At 35.7% G+C, this 20,857-nt stretch overlaps 1 protein-coding gene across 1 annotated transcript in view; it reads right to left on the bottom strand.

Annotated features, from left to right (window-relative positions):
- LOC111515269 (uncharacterized) overlaps positions 1–19,192 on the bottom strand; it is a 31,145-nt gene extending 11,953 nt beyond the window's left edge. Inside the window, 5 exon segments of the mRNA XM_023171495.2 lie at positions 1,573–3,480; positions 3,483–3,905; positions 3,908–4,295; positions 12,218–12,511; positions 18,947–19,192. Coding sequence (XP_023027263.2) covers positions 1,573–3,480; positions 3,483–3,905; positions 3,908–4,295; positions 12,218–12,511; positions 18,947–19,042 — 3,109 coding nt within the window. The 5' untranslated portion in view covers positions 19,043–19,192.
- Positions 19,193–20,857: the final 1,665 nt, after the last annotated feature.

Raw genomic sequence — 20,857 nt, 5'->3', positions numbered from 1 at the left:
AAAATCTCTGGGGAGCAATGCCTGCACTCTTGAAATATGGTATGGGTATAACAAAAAATCAACCAAAATACGCCAAACAATTTGATGACAAATATCCAGAGTTCTAGCGATCTTCTTTGTTTCCCCAAGTCGACGATGAATATTTGAAGGTTCGGCTATCTGGTAAGGCACGATTAGGATATCTTTCCTGATAAATGCGCCTGGCTTCTGTTGCATTACCATCGGCAAGGCCATATACGTAATGCATTTGCGCCATTTCCGCATTCGTATAATTTACCATATTTACTGATATTCAGAACAGCGGACTACCAAAATAACTTCAATAACACTTCAAAATCAATCAAAACGCGCTGTGACAGTTTTTAACACCAACACCTTACTTTAAACCAACATCAATATTAGCTACTGACGTTTGTACATACAGAGAATTCGTTTTTTATTGCTATGGTGGGTACGCTGTTTTTTCTGCTTTTAATCTTTAAAAGAAATCACATATCGACAAACTCCATATTTCCAAGAGGTGCAGTAAATACATTCTGCTACACGTCAGTTATTCCAGGATAACTAAATTTATGTTTTCAAAAATTATTAAGCGATGCTGCGTTATGACGTAATTTTAATTGAGAACAGTGCATCTAACAACAAACAAATACCTTTTAGATCCTCAATTATTTTGCAACAAATCTGATCTCTTAGTTTGCTTTCAGTCGATGCACGATACCGCATCAGATTTTTAAGGAATTTATCCTTATGTAAAGCGATTTTTAATTTTTTGAGCGAAAACCATGCGTCGGACAAAGAAAACCCAACAAATCAAATGTGCTCAAAAATGTATGGAGATTTTAAAAATAATTTTTAATTCAAGATAAAGCAGTGGCGTAGTAATTTTTTCGCCAAAAATATACATTTCAGAACTCGTACGTACGCCACTGGCAGAGAAAATTAAGAAAATTGTACATCAGGGAATGCGCCTTGAGGCATGGAACATATGTAACAAATATGCCAAAGATGTCAACAAAATTATCTCAGTTATTATTAAAAAACTCATTATTTTTGAAAACTTTGCCACCCTGTATCTCAAAAGTTAAGGCGTTTAGGACATACGTCCATAGGACGTTTTTTCCTTGAAATGGGTCTAAGAATTACCTCCTTAAATATTTGCATGTGTTTAAGGAACACCCTGTATAGGATGTCCCATTTGAAAATCAAAAGTTGTTGTCATTTCCGGAAAAGCCGGAAGTTGAATTTGTTTTACAAATATTCAAAAAAGTGCTGTCTAGTGAGCATATTCAATGTTCCGAAGTTCATAAATATCGCTAGAGAAATAAAGGAGAAAAAGTGGGTGTATCATAAGTCTATGTCACACAGTATACCCAGGTTACGCTACGTCCAGAGATTTCATTATTTTTTTTTCTATTCAATACCGTAGACTGCTGAGGAGAGTGGTGTGATTACTGCTACCTAGGACCTTCCGAATTATATTTTAAGTTTTAGTATATCATCTACATCATTATTATCTTTTCTCTCAATAAAACCGTTTTGAAAATATTTTGATCTGAACAAATTGCTTACCTTCAGTTCGGAGATCGCGTATTTGCGTTTCCAGTGGCCGGAAGGCATTCAAAGGAATGTTTTCCAAGTAATTTTTACTCAAGTCGAGCGTTCTGAGTTTTTTCAAAGGCTTGAAGGCGTCCCCAGACACCGCCGATATCCAATTCCCGTAAAGGTACAGCTCTGCCAAGTTCTCCAGATGTAGGAATGTGGTCTTGCTGATGCGAGCTATTTGATTAAATGAAATGTCAAGTATCTGAAGTAATTTCAGGTCGGTCGAGAATTCTTCCAATTCTCTCAATTTGTTGTGAGTGAGATTCAGCAGTCGCAAGTGTGTCAAGCCCTTCAATCTTTCTTGCGGCATCAGTTCCAACTCGTTCACTCCCAAGTCGAGGGTTTGCAAGTGGGGTAAATTGCCGAACGCCCCCGGAGACACCCTGGAAATGCGATTTCGCCCGAGTTGTATGTGGAGAAGAGCAGGGAATGTTTCGAAGTCCTTACTGGTTACGATACTTAAATTTGTTGAGCTTATATGAACTTCTTCCAAAGAGGGATATTTATGAGCTACGGCTGTATCGTGTATCCGCACGAGTGGATTCCCCGTTAGATTCAACCATCTCAGTCCGGGGAGAGTATTCTCTGCCAACGCAGAATTCGGGATTTGTTTGAAACGATTATACGATAGATCTACTCTACGCAGCAGTGTGGAATGGTGAAAAAAATTAGCAGGCAGTGCCGCTAAACTGTTACTGCTTAAATCTACGGCGAGCAAGTGGACCAAGTTAGCCGAAGCAAATCCAGTCAGAGAAGATATCATATTATTACTGAAATCGATTTCCTTGAGATTCGGTAGACCATTCAGACGAGCAACGTCAATGTGAGTCACGCTATTAAAAGCGATGGATAAAGTTTCCATAGTAGATATGTTGAGAAAGGCAGTGTAGGGAATGGTTTTGAACAAATTACCACTTAGCTTCAATTCCTTCAAAACGTTCAAACTCAAAAACATGTTGTACCCTAGTTCTTCGATATAATTACCACTCAAGTCTATTTTCAATAAATTCTTGTTCTCAAAAAATATATTCTCCGGAACTTTTCGTATTCCACACTCGTTCAAGGAGATAATTTGCAGTGAGGGTAAATCGTTGAGAACGGAGCTGTGTAAATCACTGAAATTATTATTAGACAGCTTCAACACTCGCAATCCTGGTATATCCAGATGTTCCAAGTCAGCAGAAGTTAGTTTGTTGCCAGACAAATTGAGCTCATTAAGATTATTGAGTCTCCTGAAGGTACCCGGTTCTATAGTTGATATTGAACAATTCAAAAGATTGAGTGTCCTTATAGGTAAACCCTCTTGTAGGATATCGTTATGAAGCACCGCCAGAGGGTTGTGCGATAAGTCGAGGATTCTCAGTTTCTTGAGGTTCGTCATCGCTTTTGGTTCAATTTTGCTCAGTGAATTACGTGACAAGTACAACTCCTCTAGCTCGTGCAGCTCGGCAAAACTTGTTACAGTTATTTGGGACAACCGATTCATACTGAGATCTAGAAACTTCAATGCTTGCATTGGTTCGAACGACTTTTCCTCGATGTGGGAAATGCTGTTATTCGTTAAATAAACCCTTTGTATCATCATTAGATCGCGGAAAATGGCACGGTCTATACTCTTGATGCGGTTGTGCCCCAACCATATTATTTGAACACTGGATTGGCCCACTAGCGAGTCGTTGTGGAGAGAAGTTATACGGTTCGAGTCCAGTTGTATTGAAACAAGAGAAGGGGAGTCGTGCATGAACACATCGCCCAGTTCCGTGATTATATTCCCTTGTAGATTCACGTGTTGAAGACTCTGCAGGGTGCGGAATGCTCCAGATTCGATCGAGACAATTTCATTGTTTTGTAAATGCAGTTCCAGCAGCGACGGCAGGGTTCAAACACTCCTCGGTGTACGGATTGGAGTTTGTTGTTGTGGAGTCTTATCTCACGTAAGTTGAGGGACTTGTCGAAGGTGGTGGGTTCCAACTCCGACAACCAATTACTGTCGAGACTGAGCGATGTCAAATTAGAGTTGTGTTGGAACAAGCGATGGGGGATATGCGGTAAGAAGTTAGAACTCAAATGTAGCTGTGATAAATTAATCAAAGTAGTCAAAGCTTCGGTATCGATACTTCGAATAGCGTTTTGCTGGAGGTAAATCACTGACAAATTCGTTGACTCCGTGAAGGCATCTGAAGGAATCTCGAGAATATTGTTCTCAGAGAGGAACAACTCCCTCAAATCCGGTAAGTGGACGAACAGCCCGCTGATGTAGTGGATGTGGTTATGGCTCAGGTCGATAGAGCGAATTTTCTGTTTTTCTGAAAAGACGACGGGTGCAAATAAACAATTTTATTGTGGCTCAAGTCCAACGACTGCAATTCAAACAACATGGCGAAACTGTCACGGTGGATATTTTCGATGACGTTATAGTACAAGGACAGGGTGCGGATGGCGGGACTGACTCTGAAGGAATGTTCTTCAAGGTTTTCAAAATTATTGAAACTCAGATCTAAGTAGAAAAGTGACGGTAGTCTGGAGTAGGTGTCATCGTCTATGGCGCGGATTTCGTTCCAGGCTAGTCGTAAATGTCGCAATCTCTCGAGTCTTCGCAGCGATTTGATTGGAAAAGTCTGAAGTTTGTTTTCTGCCATGTCCAATTCTGATAAGGAATCTTCTAGACCGGCGAAAGCGTATTCAGAAATCTGCAAAATAATAGAAATACTTTTAGAATATACAGTGTCACACATAAAGTCCGCATCAAATGGGATTTTTTTTTGTTCATCTCTTCAAGCAACTTTTGAAATCTCCATTAGGTTGTGCTTTAAAAATGATGCCAAATGACATGCATATGACCGATCAAGTGATTTTTCTTCCCTGTCAAATTTGATATTTTTTCCAAAAAATGTTCAGAAAAGCAGTTATTGCTCGAAATTTCGAAAATCGGTAAAGAGAAAAGATGATTGTTTTTTCATTTTTCACCCATATACCAATTTTTAGCTCTCTAGTACAAATTTAGTGTTTTTTACAGTTTTCCGAAAATTTGACATTTGCCGATTTCTCAAATTTAGCCAAACCTCAACAAAGTTAGTGCTTCATGCCTAACTTATCTTTCCAACGCATTTTTATTACCAATTGCAATTCTAAATACAACTTATTTCGCAAAAATTTAAAACACCAGATAAAATTATGCCAAAAATGATGCAAAGTTGATACAGTTTTTAAAAACAGATAAACATTTCACTTCATTTCTACTTTTTGCGAAATAGCTTGATACATAGGCATAATTAAAAAATAATATCAATGAAAAGTAAATAATTTATTCTTTACTGCACTTTTCAAACAGTTAAACTTTGATTTACCAATTACGAAAAATTACAACGCAATTAAACTAAGGGAAGGAATTATACGAAAGTAATTTCACATTTACTAAATATCTTTTATGAGGTATGAATGAACCAAATTACCTCAGAAATCAATTTAGATTTTGTTGCCTAGAAAACTGAACCGTAAAAAATTCTAACAAACATCTGTTGAAATTAAGTTATAATTTAAATTAAGAACACTAAATCAAATCGAAACATATGCCTAAACCATGTAAATACCAATAGAAATACAAAATAAAAAGTCACATTTCGGTGTGCCTTCCACCACGTTCAATGCAATCAATTATCCTTTTTAAAACATCTTTAATTGCATTCTTTATACTACGGGGTTTCGTGCTTACAACACATTCTCGAATAACTGCCTCTAAATGGTTTATATCTCGAAAAGGTCTTTGCTTATACACCTTTTGTTTTAAGTAACCCCACAAGAAGAAATCTAGTGGGGTTACATCAGGAGATCTAGGCGGCCAAAAGTGTTCCATATTGCGACTGATTACTTTGCCCCTAAATATTTCCAAAAGACGCTCTTTAACCACCCTTGTACTATGAATAGGTGAACCATCACACTGATACCACACAACATTTCTTACTTGAAGGGGCATATTATCCAAAACTTCAGATACTTCGGTATTCACAAAGTGTAGGTAGTCCGCAGAATTTAAATTATGTCTAAAAAAGTATGGTCCTATAATTTGATCGTTTAATATGTCACACCATACATTCGTCTTAAACGAATATTGATCTCGACATTCGATTACGAAATGTGGGTTTTCTTTTGCCCACCACCTGCAGTTTTGCGAGCTCACAACGTTATTTGAGGAGAAGGTCGCTCCATCTGTCCATAAAATTTGATAAGGAAAATGATAATTTTCTTCTTTTTCCCCTTGAAACCAAAAAGAAAAATACAAGCGCATATCGAAGTCCCTTTCCTTTAATGTATTGATAAATTTCGGTTTATAAGGCGTAAATTTATTTTCGTGTAAAATACGTCGTACAATTTCTTGGTTAACATCTGTTCTATCTGCAATATCTTGAATACTTGTTTTTTTACGTTCTACGACATCCAAACATATTTCAAATTTCACTTCTTCAGTATGTCTAGAAGGCAGATGTGCTTTTCTAAAATTACTCTCAACCGAGCCAGTAGATTTAAACTTAGCCATTATCCTACTAACTCTTGACTGATGAATATTTCTTGCAGGATGTCTGGCATTGAAAATATCAGTTACTTGTCGGTGACCGGTATTCTCGCCGCATATTAAAACGATTTCAATTTTCTCTTGGAGATTCAGCATTTTTAACAACACACTAGACAACGAATAAACTATTTTAAATCTAAAACTGATAAACACTATTTTGAGTTATTCAACAAATGTCATATGACAATAAAATATTTCGCTTTTTCAGTTCAGTTCAATTGTTTCCACAGTACCCTTAGTTTAATTTCGTTGTAATTTTTCGTAATTAGTAAATCAAATTTTAACTGTTTGAAAAGTGCAGTAAAGAATAAATTAGTGACTTTTCATTGATATTGTTTTTTAATTATGCTTATGTATCAAGCTATTTCGCAAATAGTAGAAATAAAGTGAATAATTTATCTGTTTTTAAAAACTGTATCAACTTTGCATCATTTTTGGCATAATTTTTCTGGTGTTTTAAATTTTTGCGAAATAAGTTGTATTTAGAATTGCAATTGGTAATAAAAATGCGTTGGAAAGATAAGTTAGGCATAAAGCACTAACTTTGTTGAGGTTTGGTCAAATTTGGGAAATCGGCAAATGTCAAATTTTCGAAAAAATGTAAAAAAACTAAATTTGTACTAGAGAGCTAAAAATTGGTATATGGGTGAAAAATAAAAAACAATCATCTTTTCTCCTAAACGATTTTCGAAATTTCGAGCAATAACTGCTTTTCTGAATATTTTTTGGAAAAAATGTCAAATTGGACAGGAAAGAAAAATCACTTGATCGGTCATATGCATGTCATTTGGCATCATTTTTAAAGCACAACCTAATGGAGATATCAAAAGTTGCTTGGAGAGATGAACAAAAAAAAATCCCATTTGATGCGGACTTTATGTGTGACACTGTATATTGGAACTCTATCTTTAATCATCGACAACAATACCGTTAGCCTTAAGAAACTATTATACAGTTCATTCCATTTAATTCCTGAATAACTTTTGGTACAATGATTTGCAGAAAAAGAAACACGTCTACCATAATATACAGAAGGACTCATTTTGACATTTATTCACATTTGATGTTACTTCTATCGCATTCGCATAGCATGTCACCAATTTTTTCAAATGTATCACCCTATATAATTCTGCATTGTCAGATGCTTCATGATGAGCATATTTCAACAAAGTATAAAACATATGGTCTGAAGCTTATGGTTTGGGAGCTACAACTTATTTGAGTTGAAAACGAGCCACCCTGAATAACTTTTGGAACGATGATTTCCAGGAAAAATAAAAAAACACCTCAATATAGTATACAGGGCGACACATTTTGCCTACCATTTGAAGTTACAATTGATGTTTCTATTTTTGTGAATTCTTGAGAAGCAGCAATGGTTTATTCGCTTCGAGAACGGATTGAAATGAAGAGTTTGTACTACCAGAATGGAAATAGTGCTAGAGCTGCTGTCCATATGTATATATATATATATATATATATATATATATATATATATATATATATATATATATATATATTCATAATATATATAATATATATATATATATATATATATATATATATATATATATATAATATATATATATATATATATAAATATAAAAGCTCGAAACAAAGAACGGAAAATCATATACCAAATAGCGAACGAAAACGGATACACCCAAAGACAATAGATAAACTAGAAAACAGAATTAAAAAAAATACAGAACAAGGATCAAGCCACCCCAACAGACAAAACAATACAACGATGGACAGCATTTACGTACGTAGAACACCAAACCAAAAAACTAACAAACATCTTCAAACCACTGAACATCAACATCACATACAAGCCGAACACGAAGATAACACAAAAAATAAATAACTATGAAAAAGAAGAAGACAAATACCAAAACGGGATATACAGTATACAATGCTCGGACTGCAACACATTCTATATCGACCAAACCAAGAAAAAACTGATCCAAAGGTACAATGAGCACAAAAAGGCATACATAAATCCAACAGTATATAAATCAAACCTTGCAACACACGCCATACAAAACAAACATAATTTCCCCCCACCAGAGAACATAAAACTCATAAAACAAGTCAACAAGGGAAACCGCATGGACATTTGGGAAAACTTGAACATCCATAAATTCAACAGTCATAAATCACTTATCGAGGAACAAGTACAAATGAAGACCTCACATTCAATATATTAAACAAAGCCATACACATTCTTAGAGATCTAACACAAAGAAGAGATAGACAACAGGATGATCAGTTCAGTTTGAGGAGTGCCAGAAGATGACAGTACTACCAACTGTCGAAAGCGCTCGCAGATAATTAATAGAAAATATAAAGCTTCAAATCGTTTTTGTAGAATTTATATATATATATATTATATATATATATATATATATATATATATATATATATATATATATATATATATATATATATATATATAAATAGATAAGTACTCTTTGATCATTCCCATATTGATTTCAATTTAAGAGCCACCGGTATACAGCTGTTTCAGCCTATTGGGCATCGTCAGTACCGGGCAGGCGGTCCTCGATTGAAGACAAAATGAGAAAAAACCAAGAAAGTACTTGATAAAAATAGCTGCGTAAACGCAAGCGAAACATAAGTGGAACCACCTATTGGTGTTTGATCATTCCCATATTGAAATCAATATGGGAATGATCAAAGAGTACTTATCTATTTATTTTTTGATTTTCATGGAATTATTTTCCAGCAGCTTGACTGCATTAACCTTTCTAGATTTTATATATATATATATATATATATATATATATATATATATATATATATATATATATATATATATGCAAAGCATGATTTTTCTGAAAATTCAACCTCCCATATTTCCTTACCTGTTCTATCGATCTAAAATATTTTCAGCATTACAGCGTTGCCACTTCCATCAAAAAGTCCTAGCAACTTAATTTTTTTTAAATGGGACACCCCGTATATTAATACATTTTTGGAATCGCTCTAGTATTTTAATACTTTTTTGTTGATAATGTCCTATACCTATCTCTATCTGTTTTCGAGATAAAAAATAAATTGTGCTAAATATGGTCCAAAACATAGCCTTAATTGAAATTAAGTACATCAGTACTCTTAATTCATGAAAAGTTGATATTTTGATAATAGTTTGGACAAACTCGAAATATTCAAATAACACAAAGAAATCGACTCCATATCATACAGGGCGTGCTAAAATTACTATTATTTCCATTGTGCATAAAAGTAGTCAAAAGTTCATTTTTCAAAATGAAACCCCCTGTATATTACTTGGTAAATTGAAAGATGATGAAAAATGCTTCAAGATGATATATCATGTCCCTATACCTAAATCGTCAAGTTTTCCCAATAAAGTCGCTTCTTGTAGAAACATTATTATTTCTTAGAATTTGGATTTAGGTAGCAGTGGAATTATCAAGCTTATAGCAGTTCGGTTACATTTATAAGTAATTTACAAAGAGTTATCGATGGTGTTTCGAATAATCTTCCAAAATGAATGCAAATATCGATTATTCAAACGAAGTTCTTATGAAATTATTTATTATACACATGAACAAAGTGATCAAATCATTGTCAGAACGTGTAAAAAATTCAACCAAATGTATCCTGAATTAACACCAATGAAGAGAGGAAATTTGTTAGGTTACAAAATAATTTCCTTAACTATGGCTCAAAGTTTCCAGGGAACAACTGTACCAAAAATCAGTCATTTCTAGGTAAGAAGTAAGATTTTGTGGGCTAAAACATGTGAAAGTACAGACAATAACAGAATAGGATGATTGAAAATAACAAAATTGTAAACAAAATATCACATTTTCACAATAAATGCTGAAAATGTTGTTCATTACATTCTAAACACTTCAAAATGTTTTTTTGTACGCGAATTGTGGTTGCTTTTTCAATTTCCTGGGGATCTAGATCTTCAATACGCCGCACTATTCGCCGTCGCAATTCTTCTTTGGTAGGCACTGGAGTACTGTATACCCTTCCTTTCAAAACACCCCATAAAAAAAGTCAAGTGGCGTGAAATCGGGTGATCTCGGTGGCCAATCCCACGGCCCTAAACGTCTTAACCAACGATCGTCGAAGAGTTCGTCAAGTTTCCTGGAAACTTCCTGGGTGGAATGAGCTGGCGCTCTGTCCAGTTGAAACCATGAGTTCCTATATTCCTCTAAAGGCAAATTTTCAAGAAAACCGGTTACAGTCGTCCTCAATATTTGGAGATATCTCTCTGCATTCGGTGTGTCTTCATAAATAAAAAAGCTAATTTTATTGTTCTTCAGAATACAGAAAACATTCAGGTCAAATTTTTATTGAAATCCAATTTCTTTTGTAACATGAGGATTATGATCAGCCCCAAAATGTTCATTTCTTCTATTGAAAATAATATCCCTCGTAAATTTTGATTCGTCGCTCCAAATTATTTTTGACAAAAATTCCCGATCTTCCTGTGTATGAATCAAAAGGGATTCACAAAAATGCATTCTACGTTCAAAGTCTTCTGCTTTTAGAGCTTGAACTTTGGTAAATTTATACGGATGCATTCCGTGATTTTTCAAAATTCGTTGTACTGAAGCATGTGATACACCTAAATCTTTTTCTGCACTGCGAATGGAAGCTTCTGGATATGCATAAAAATATGCCAAAACGATAACAGTATTGTCCTCATTTGAAGTAACATGTTTTGGTAATGTTGAAGGCGCGTTTAACATGGAGCCATAGTTAAGGAAAATATTTTGTAATCTTACAAACTTTCTCTCGTTCATTGGTGTTAATTCAGGATACCTACATTTGGTTGAATTTTCTACAAGTTTTGGCAATGATTTGATCACACTGTCCGTGCATAATAAATAATTTCATAAGAACTTCATTTGAATAATCAATAATTGCATTCATCTTTGGCGATTTTTTAAAACACCGTCAATAACCATTTATCAATTACTTATAAAAGTCACCAAACTGTCATAAGCTTGATATTTCTATGGCTACCTAGAAATCAAATTCTTTAAAAATTATTTTTGTACAACTGTTATTGAAAATCTTTTTGATAGAAACACTTCAATCAGAACACCTACCAAAAAATTATTTAGAAAAGTTCACACATGCAGTTCGTGCTATTGGTAATATTAAATTCCTGTGAAGTTACTGACGAAGTAGTATTCAGTCCAACTATAGAAAGTCTACTCGATTCAATTAACTTAATTTGCAAGCGGAGAGTGACAAAAATTATTGAAATCAAATTTGGCTATGAAGTAATATGCATCGATATAGAAAATTGTAAATATCTCGAAAACAATCACCTCCAGCATTGTTGAGGAGGTGTACTTTTTTAATTGGAAAAGGTGTGAGAATTAGGTTTTTTCATGGGAAGTACCAAAAGTTCATTGTCAAAAAAGTAAGGGGAATTTGAAATAAATAATGACAGCGCACGCAGTGCTCTCTAGATGTTACATGAAAATTAATACGAAATTATGATTTCCCACGTCAAAAAAACCCCAGGTACCGAATTTTGTGCGAATAACTTTTTCATTTGCGAGAGTTATTTTGAAAAAGCGAGCAAAAAAATTTAATTTTAACACCCCGTATCTCCGAAACGAAGCATTTTTGTACACAAGTTTATATAGACTTTTTTTTTAATTATCTCAGGAATACGTCAATTGAAAATTTTAACGTACCTATGTTACACCCTGTATATTAACTTAAGCCAGTGGGTTCAGTAGTGGCGTGATACGAGTTCCATTTATTCTACAGCCACACCAAAAGGTGGTGAATCTCAATTTGTTAGCCTACATAGCCTTTTCATTGATGATGTGTTGATTAAAACTATACTTAAGAAACTCCGTCAATATTGAATACATTGAATCATGAAAGCTCTAATGAAAAGTAGAAATAACAAACCTGCGTCCCAATGATTTGCAAAGAAAAATATCGAATATAAGAAATATCAAGCCTTCTTTGATCTCTTTCCCAAAACAATTGAGCAAATGCTATCCAACTCACCTTCTGTATTTCATTTCCCTTCATATTCAACTTGATCAAACGAAGTCCGTAAAAGCTGTAACTAGGCAGGTCGTTTATTTCGTTGGCCTCCAAATCAAGTGCAATCAGCTTATTCAGACCCTTAAAAGCTTTCTGCGGGATTTCTTTCAGGCGTCCCGAAACTAAACTGAAAGATTCGAGTTGTGGTTTCAACTGAAACAAGCAGTCGTCGTGCAGCTCCTGTATATTACTTTGAGATATTTGTAAGTGCTTGATGATCGATGTTTCAGGAAAGAAGTTTTTCGGTAGTCTAACCTACAAAATGAAAGTATTTTCAGTATTTAAACGCCGTAGTCTCCTGAAGTAAAGTTTTATATCCCCGATATTTTTTGGGGAATGTAAATGCCATGATTGAGAAAATAAATCATCAGTTTTTCTTCTCCATCGTTCGGAAAAAGAAAGATTTTTGGCTGTCTACTTTTCCGAAACTTCCGAAGAAAGGAAGAAAGTATCAAGCTCAAAATAAACTCTTCACAAAGATGTGAAGATCTTCCGAAGATACAGATGAAAATTGGAGAGAAGCACTCCCAAATGAGTACTTCCATATGAACTTTGAGTTACAAGAAAAAATACATTCGGAACGACTGCTTCAATATGAACAATGAATCATACGAAAATCACTTTCTTCCAAACAACTGATATGCATTTGGATCAGATACCATTCATAGAAACTCTACACATCGTAATTTCATGAATGAATTGAGTTCTTCATCCTATAATCTGGTCCAAATTGGTGGTGAGGAGAAATCTGAAACATCGGATGTCTGACATTGAGGATGACATTGTTCTGAGTAAGTGAAATTTCACCATTTCATACACTGATATATATTTCACTAGTTCGGACTTCCATTGTCTACTATATAAAATGATTTCAAATCCCTGAAATAACTAAAAAAGAAGAATTAAAAATGAATAGCTGAAAATAACAATTATACTAAGCAAAATAAACCTGAAATGAAATAATAGTGAAATAAACTACAAGTAAAAATATAACAATTGAATGAATAAAAACGAAATAAAAATAAAGGAATGAAAAAAGAAAATGAAAATAAAAAGTGTAGTGATTCCAAGTCACGTTAGTTCACGACGTTTCGATTGTTAGTATCTACAATCGTCTTCACTTTCACTTATCCCTGCTTTCCATTTTCCGCTTCACTGGTTCCGTGGGAGATGACCGTTTTGGCGGGAGTTGGCCATTTTTTCGCTTGATGATGGGTTTCCATATATTGCGTATTTCTACGCTGGCCTGGCTGAATACGTTGTTGGACAACATGTATGCGGCTTCCTTGAATTTTCTCCTAAACCAATGTTCCTCTCTGTGCAAGATCTCAGCTTGGGACCACTCGATGTTGTGTTGATGGGTCCAAACATGGTCTGCTATTCCTGATTTGCTGGTTTCCCCTCGTTGTGTGTGTTTCTCGTGCTCGGCAATGCGAACATTCAATGGCCTCTTAGTTTCACCAATATAGGATTTTCCGCACTCACAGGGTATCCGGTAAATGCAATTCTTGGAATCGCAGTCCGCGTTTGGTGGCCTGGTTTTCGTGAGGCTGCTACGGATAGTGTTCCCAGATCTGAAGCAGGTCCTGATGTTATACTTGGACCCAATCCTTCTTATCCTTTCTGATAATCCTCTGATGTAGGGAAGTGCAAGCACTGGTTGTGACGGTTTCTCTTCCTTAGGAGGCCCCTGCTGTCTTCTAGCCAAAGCCTTTTCTACCTTCGCTTTGGAGTAGCCATTCCGTTGAAGATCATTTTTGATGATGTCTAGTTCCTTCTCGAGACCTTCCTTCGTATTACAGAGCCCAAAAGCACGGTCTAATGGAGTCTTGATGATTCTTATTTTAGTCGATTGATGCTGGTTGGATTCGTGGTTCAGATACTGTCCCGTATGAGTGGGTTTTAGGTATACAGATGTTTCCCAGTTAGTGTCGGTCCTCTTCACCAAAATGTCTAAGAATGGTAATTCGTTGTGGATTTCCTTCTCCATTGTGAAAGTGATGGAAGGTCCCACGCTGTTGATGTGTTTCAGGAAGGCGTCTAGTTCAGTATTCCCATGGTTCCATATTATGAAGGGGTCGTCAACATATCTCAACCAGACTCGGGGTTTCTTGTAGGCTTCTTCAATGGCCAGAGTTTCAAACCACTCCATATATATGTTGGCTTTGACTGGTGAAAGTGGCGATCCCATTGGCAGTCCCTCATCTTAGGTTAAGAATTCGTCCTTCAGTTGGAAATAACAGTTTCGTACACAGCATCCTAGTAATTCCATAATTACTTCTATAGGTAGATTCGTTCTCTCTTTCAGGTTCCCGTCTTCGGATAACTTTCTCTATATGATTTGGAGTGTTTCTTCGACCGGAACGTTGGTGTAAAGGCTTTCCACGTCGAAACTAATTACTTGATCTTCCTGTGTGACCTCAATTGACCCTAGTAGTTCGACAAAATGCTTTGAATTCTTCACAAAAGACGATGTTTTTCCTTGTAATGGTTGTATTGAGGAAATAAAAATCTAGACAAGTTTTGAGTAGCCTAAGCGGAACGTCCTTCTTGTGGATTTTGGGTAGTCCATACAAGTGAGGGGGTTTACTGTGGTGCGGTGTTAGCCATGATCTTTCCTTGTCCGAAAAATAGACTTGGTGTTTTTTCAAAATCTGGTACAACTTCCTTTCGATTGATGCAGTAGGGTCCCGTACGATCTTTGTGTATCGTCCCTTCTGGAGAACGGCTTCGATCTTCTGTTCGTAGATAACGGTATCCATTACCACAGTAGCGTTTTCTTCATCTGCATGTAGGATCTTGATAGTGTTGTATCTACGTAGGCCGTTCAGAGCTATACGTTCTTCATTGCTGATGTTAGATGTTGGAACTGGTTCTCGATTCAGCTGTTCTCTAATTTTCTATCTGAACTCTTCTGCCGTACTCTTGGCCTCTGTAATACGAAGGAAGGTCTCGAGAAGAAACTAGACACCATCAAAAATGATCTTCAACGGAATGGCTACTCCAAAGCAATGGTAGGAAAGACTTTGGCTGAAAAACAGCAGGAGCCTCGCAAGGAAGAGAAGCCATCACAACTAGTGCTTGCACTTCCCTACATCAGAGGATCATCGGAGAGGATAAAAAGAATTGATTTCAAGTACAACATCAGAACCTGTTTCAGATCCGGTAACACTATCCGAAGCAGCGTCACGAAAACCAGGCCACCAAACGCGGACTGCGATTCCAAGAATTGCATTTACCGGATACCCTGTGAGTGCGGAAATGTTCGCATTGCCGAGCACAAGAAGCACACACAGCGAGGGGAAACCAGCAAATCAGGAAGAGCAGACCATGTTTGGACCCATCAATACAACATCGAGTGGTCCCAAGCTGAGATCTTGCACAGAGAGGAACATTGGTTTAGGAGAAAATTCAAGGAAGCCGCATACATGTTGTCCAACAACGTATTCAGCCAGGCCAGCGTAGAAATACGCAACATATGGAAACCCATCATCAAGCGAAAAAATGGCCAACTCCCGCCAAAACGGTCATCTCCCACGGAACCAGTGAAGCGGAAAATGGAAAGCAGGGATAAGTGAAAGTATTTCAACGACCTATAAATAGTCATCTCTCAGAGGAATCAGTCCAGTCATCACCCGAAGACGATTGTAGATACTAACAATCGAAACGTCGTGAACTAACGTGACATGAAATCTCTACACTTTATATTTTTATTTTCTTTTTTCATTCCTTTATTTTTATTTTGTTTTTATTTATTCAATTGTTATATTTTTACTTGTAGTTTATTTCACTATTATGTCATTTCAGGTTTATTTTGCTCAATATAATTGTTATTTTCAACTATTCATTTTTAATTATTCTTTTTTAGTTGTTTCAGGGATTTCAAATCATTTCATATAGTGGACAATGGAAGTCCGAACTAGTGAAATTCATCATGAAACAATGTCAATCACCTTCAAACTGATATACATATTGTGTAGCAATCCTGTAGATGATATCTAGTTCAACGGAAAATGGTCGGAAATGTATGCACTAGACTGTTCAAACTTGACCTACAATGTTTTCTCAGAGATACTATTGTATTATTTTGAAATTTCCTTTCCATTAAGGATATTCACTATAAAAACAAGAAAGGGCAATTATTATATTATGACACCTGAATTGCAAAAATTGAAACATAATGTAACTTTGTATATCTCAATTGCTAAGCAGGATGACAACTACAAAGAAATAAGTAAATATTACAGTAAACTATACAGAGAAAAATTAATTTGTGCAAGAAAAGGGTATCATGATTATCAAATTCTGAATTCTGATAACAAATCAAAAACTACTTGACAGTCTTAAATAGTGTGAACAGGTATTTGCCTGTATAAGCTGCCCAGCAGCTTATATGATTGAATTCGATGTTCTTTAAAAGGGTGTTTTTTTAGTTTTTTGATCTACAGTGTGTCTCACTTCTCATGGAAACACCCCCGTATTTTCCGTAATATTCGAGGTAGAAAGGTGGAAGTCTCAGGACTGATGTAAATGCTCAAAATGCACCTACCACCTGAATGGAGTTGGCCAAAGTGATATACACTGTCCGCCACTCGCGATGGAACACCCCATTTTTATGGTAAAACATATTAGGGGGCAAAATAGGCTCAAAATTCCTTCAGATTCGTGATCAGGACTACCAACTTACTACGATAACCTTTTTCTCCTGAAAAACTTTCAGTCCTGAAAAATTCGAATTTGTCTCACTTCTTATGGAAACACCCCCGTATTTTCCGTAATATTCGAGGTAGAACGATGGAAGTCTCAGGACTGATGGAAATACTCAAAATGCACCTACCACCTGAATGGGGTTGGCCAAAGTGATATACACTGTCCGCCACTCGCGATGGAACACCCCATTTTTATGGTAAAACATATTAGGAGGCAAAATAGGCTCAAAATTCCTTCAGATTCGTGATCAGGACTACCAACTTACTATGATTACACTTTTTTCCTGAAAAACTTTCAGTCCTGAAAAATCCGAATTTGTCTCACTTCTTATGGAAACACCCCCGTATCTTCCGTAATATTCGAGGTGGAACGATGAAACTCTCAGGACTGATGGAAATACTCAAAATGCACCTACCACCTGAATGGGGTTGGCCAAAGTGATATACACTGTCCGCCACTCGCGATGGAACACCCCATTTTTACGGTAAAACATATTACAACTCTTCTGAAAAGAAGGTAGGTCACGTATATGATGAATTACTCTCGGTTTGCCTAGACATAGTTATTGTAATCACTTTAAAGAGGGAATTTATAAACTCGTCAAAGAATTTCCAAGTGTAAAGCAACATCTTCTTTCTGGTAGACAGATAGTTGCTTGTACACATGAATTTCATGATTGTGTTTCTTTTCAAGTAATATTTCCAAAATCAGGCTTTGGTAAAACGGTGGTACTTTATTGTATAGTTGGATATCCGATGTGTTCTTATCATAAAATATATTGAAAATGAGAGGATTACCTAGTTTACCATGAAAAAAAAAATTAAGGAATTTATTGAGAAAGTTACTTTACCTAATTCATTTCAATGGCCTCTATAGTCGTTCCCATTTATTATTATTTCTAATGCATTAATTTACCGGATGGACCTCGGAAGTATTATGATTGGACTCCAATCTAGACCGATCTGCTACTATCATTAATAGCTTCTTAATTCACTTGTAACCGATATATAGATCATAATGTCTCGTTTTTATATACGGGGGGCAGTATAAACATTCAATCACTTTTGGCTTTTCTTATTATATTCCGGTAACGTTAAAATTTAATGAATTTAGGTAGAACAGACCATCTCAATAGATCTTAATGGTTCAAAATTGGTAATCAATAATTCTGGAGATTTGACCTCCAGTAGTTTTTTGTTTGTTTTGCAAACGTTCGATACTTATCTGATACATTGGCATTCTCAGGCATTCTATATCGGCACCTGGCGCCCAAATATTGCTATCAACATACTTTGAACCCACCCCGTCTCCACTGTGGTGAACCGATAAATGCTTGTCATAAAAATCGTGACTGCATAAACCCGTAACAAAAAAGGCACGTTACAGGCCAACCCCATTCAGGTGATAGGTGCATTTTGAGTATTTCCATCAGTCCTGAGAGTTTCATCGTTCCACCTTGAATATTACGGAAGATACGGGGGTGTTTCCATGAGGAGTGAGACACACTATATATTTATTTTCCATTTTTCAGTTTCTTATTTTATAAAAGCGTGTTTTTCAGTCTCTTTATATATATTTAATGTAAACTTTGTGATCAATCAGCCGTATATTGTTTAGAAAAATGACCATTGATATTTTCCTTTTCCGGAGAGGGAACCTGAAAATCAGCTACCAAAAATCCAAGGAAAACAGCAGGCGCGCAAAGGAGGGCTACAAATAGGGCAGCAGGCGTGGGTGTTAATAAAAAACAATACTTTTTTCAAATAAAGACATACATGTGAAGTGAGTTCGAATCACATCAAAGACGTTACGTACAGCGCCATCTGCCCGCAAATATATCAAGCAATAATGTCGATATATCAATAATGTTGATAATTCTTTCAAATACATATCCCGAGCTTGAGAGTTACAAACAAACATACATACATAGATACAGGTGAAGCGTGTAGAAATAGATTGTGATTTTCATTATTGACTCACCAGAGTTTTATCTGGGTCATATACACTGAGGCTTTGAATTGGACCACCAATGATTTCCAAGGCTGACTTGAGTGATTCAGCGGTAGCTGCCGGCATTCGAGAAATATCCCATTTTCGAAGTTGAAGCAATGGCAAGACGGATTGGCTGCTAGACTAGGACATTTGGTTTGGTCGGCGAGTGAAGTCGAGCTGACCAGACTAACTAGGAGTATTAAAGTGGCGCCATATAGCGCCATCATGAGTACTTCCTTCTCGATGCCATATTCCTCTCAGGTGGTTGACTTCAATATTCTGAAACACAGGAGTTCAACTTGAGAATTCAAAACTCACATAATGCACATAAGATATATGAATATTATTAGATATATTATTTATGAAACATTGATTGAAATTCATAAAAATAGATCCTACTACATTTTACAATCGCAACAACAGCAGAAACTGAAGTCATTTTTTTTGAATCACTGTTTTCATTCCACAGATGAATATATGTTATATAACTTAGAAAATTCGTGTGACTTCGAGTAACGATTGTTCCCATTTTTAACAGTAGTTGTTTGATGTTTGATTGTATTTGTTATCGTGAACATTGTTCTGTCATAAAAGTATTGTGATATTTGTATATTATTCGTATGTATGATGATATATACTGAATAATACTGATAACCGTTTACTAAAATTGAAAAATAATAAAGAGAAAAACTTAAATCATAATATAATTACATTCCCATTTACACTAATGACATTTTAAATAGAAAATAATTTAAAAATAATTTCAAAATCGTCATTGTATGACAACATGAGCCCAATTGATTTTGTTCTCGATGAAAATAATGTGACGTTCATTATTGATGGCGGATTTCTTCTTCATCATGTTGTATGGAGCAGAGAAGATACTTTTTCTATTATTTTTGATAAATACATGAATTATTTACGAAGGCATTACAGTTCCAAAATAATTGTTGTATTTGACGGATATTCAGACTACAGTAAGAACGTAAAAGCTATGGAGCAGCAGAGAAGACCTGCTGCACTTTCAAAAACGTATGAAGTATGTTTCGATGAAACAATGGTTGTACCAGTTACTCAAGAATAATTCTTATCAAATCGAAATAACAAAGATAAGTTCATTAATATGTTAATTGAAAAATTACAAGCTGCAAATATTACTACTAAACAAGCCAGAGATGATGCGGATGTTCTTATTGTTGAAACTGCAATTGAAGAATCAAAGTCTAAAAAAACTGCAGTTATAATAGGACAAGATATTGATTTACTTGTCATTTTAATTGGGCGTACACTGTCTTACGAAAAAGAAATTTTCTTTAAAGAAGTTGGGAAAGGTAATGTAAAAACGGAGGTATACTCGACTAAAAGTTTTGATAATTATCCTCATTCCAAAAAACATATTTTATTTCTGCACGCATTAAGTGGCTGTGACACAACTTCTGCGCTTTTTAAAAAGGGAAAAAAATCATTTTCAAAAGTTTTTGAGAAACTGACAAATTTGGATGAAATAGCTGCAGCATTTGAGGAAGAAAATTGTTCGGCCCAGAGATTATTAGAGAGTGGAACTCAAACCTTATTGGCAGTCTATAATGCTCCGAAATCTGTGAAAAGTCTCAATCATCTTCGTTATATGTATTACGTCAAGTCTACAAAACTTAATAAACCTGTGCAGCTTTCAAATATTCCACCAACAAGTGCAGCTGCTCATCAACATTTCAACCGTGTTTATTATCAAGTTCAAACTTGGTTAGGACATGATTTGCAACGCGAAACGATTTTCTGGAGCCTATCATGACAATTTCACCACCTGCTCCAGAAGATTTGCTAAATACAATTTTCTGCAACTGCAAGAGTGGTTGTGGTTCGCGATGCGGATGCAGGAAAGCGGGCTTGCAATGCTCT

The sequence above is a fragment of the Leptinotarsa decemlineata genome, unplaced genomic scaffold (genome assembly GCF_025532065.1).
Source record: "Leptinotarsa decemlineata unplaced genomic scaffold, Ldec_3_MD MMD2_P_RNA_scaffold_14, whole genome shotgun sequence".
NCBI lineage: Eukaryota > Metazoa > Arthropoda > Insecta > Coleoptera > Chrysomelidae > Leptinotarsa > Leptinotarsa decemlineata.
Note: the sequence above shows the minus strand (reverse complement) of the source record. Positions and strands in the feature narration are given on the sequence as shown.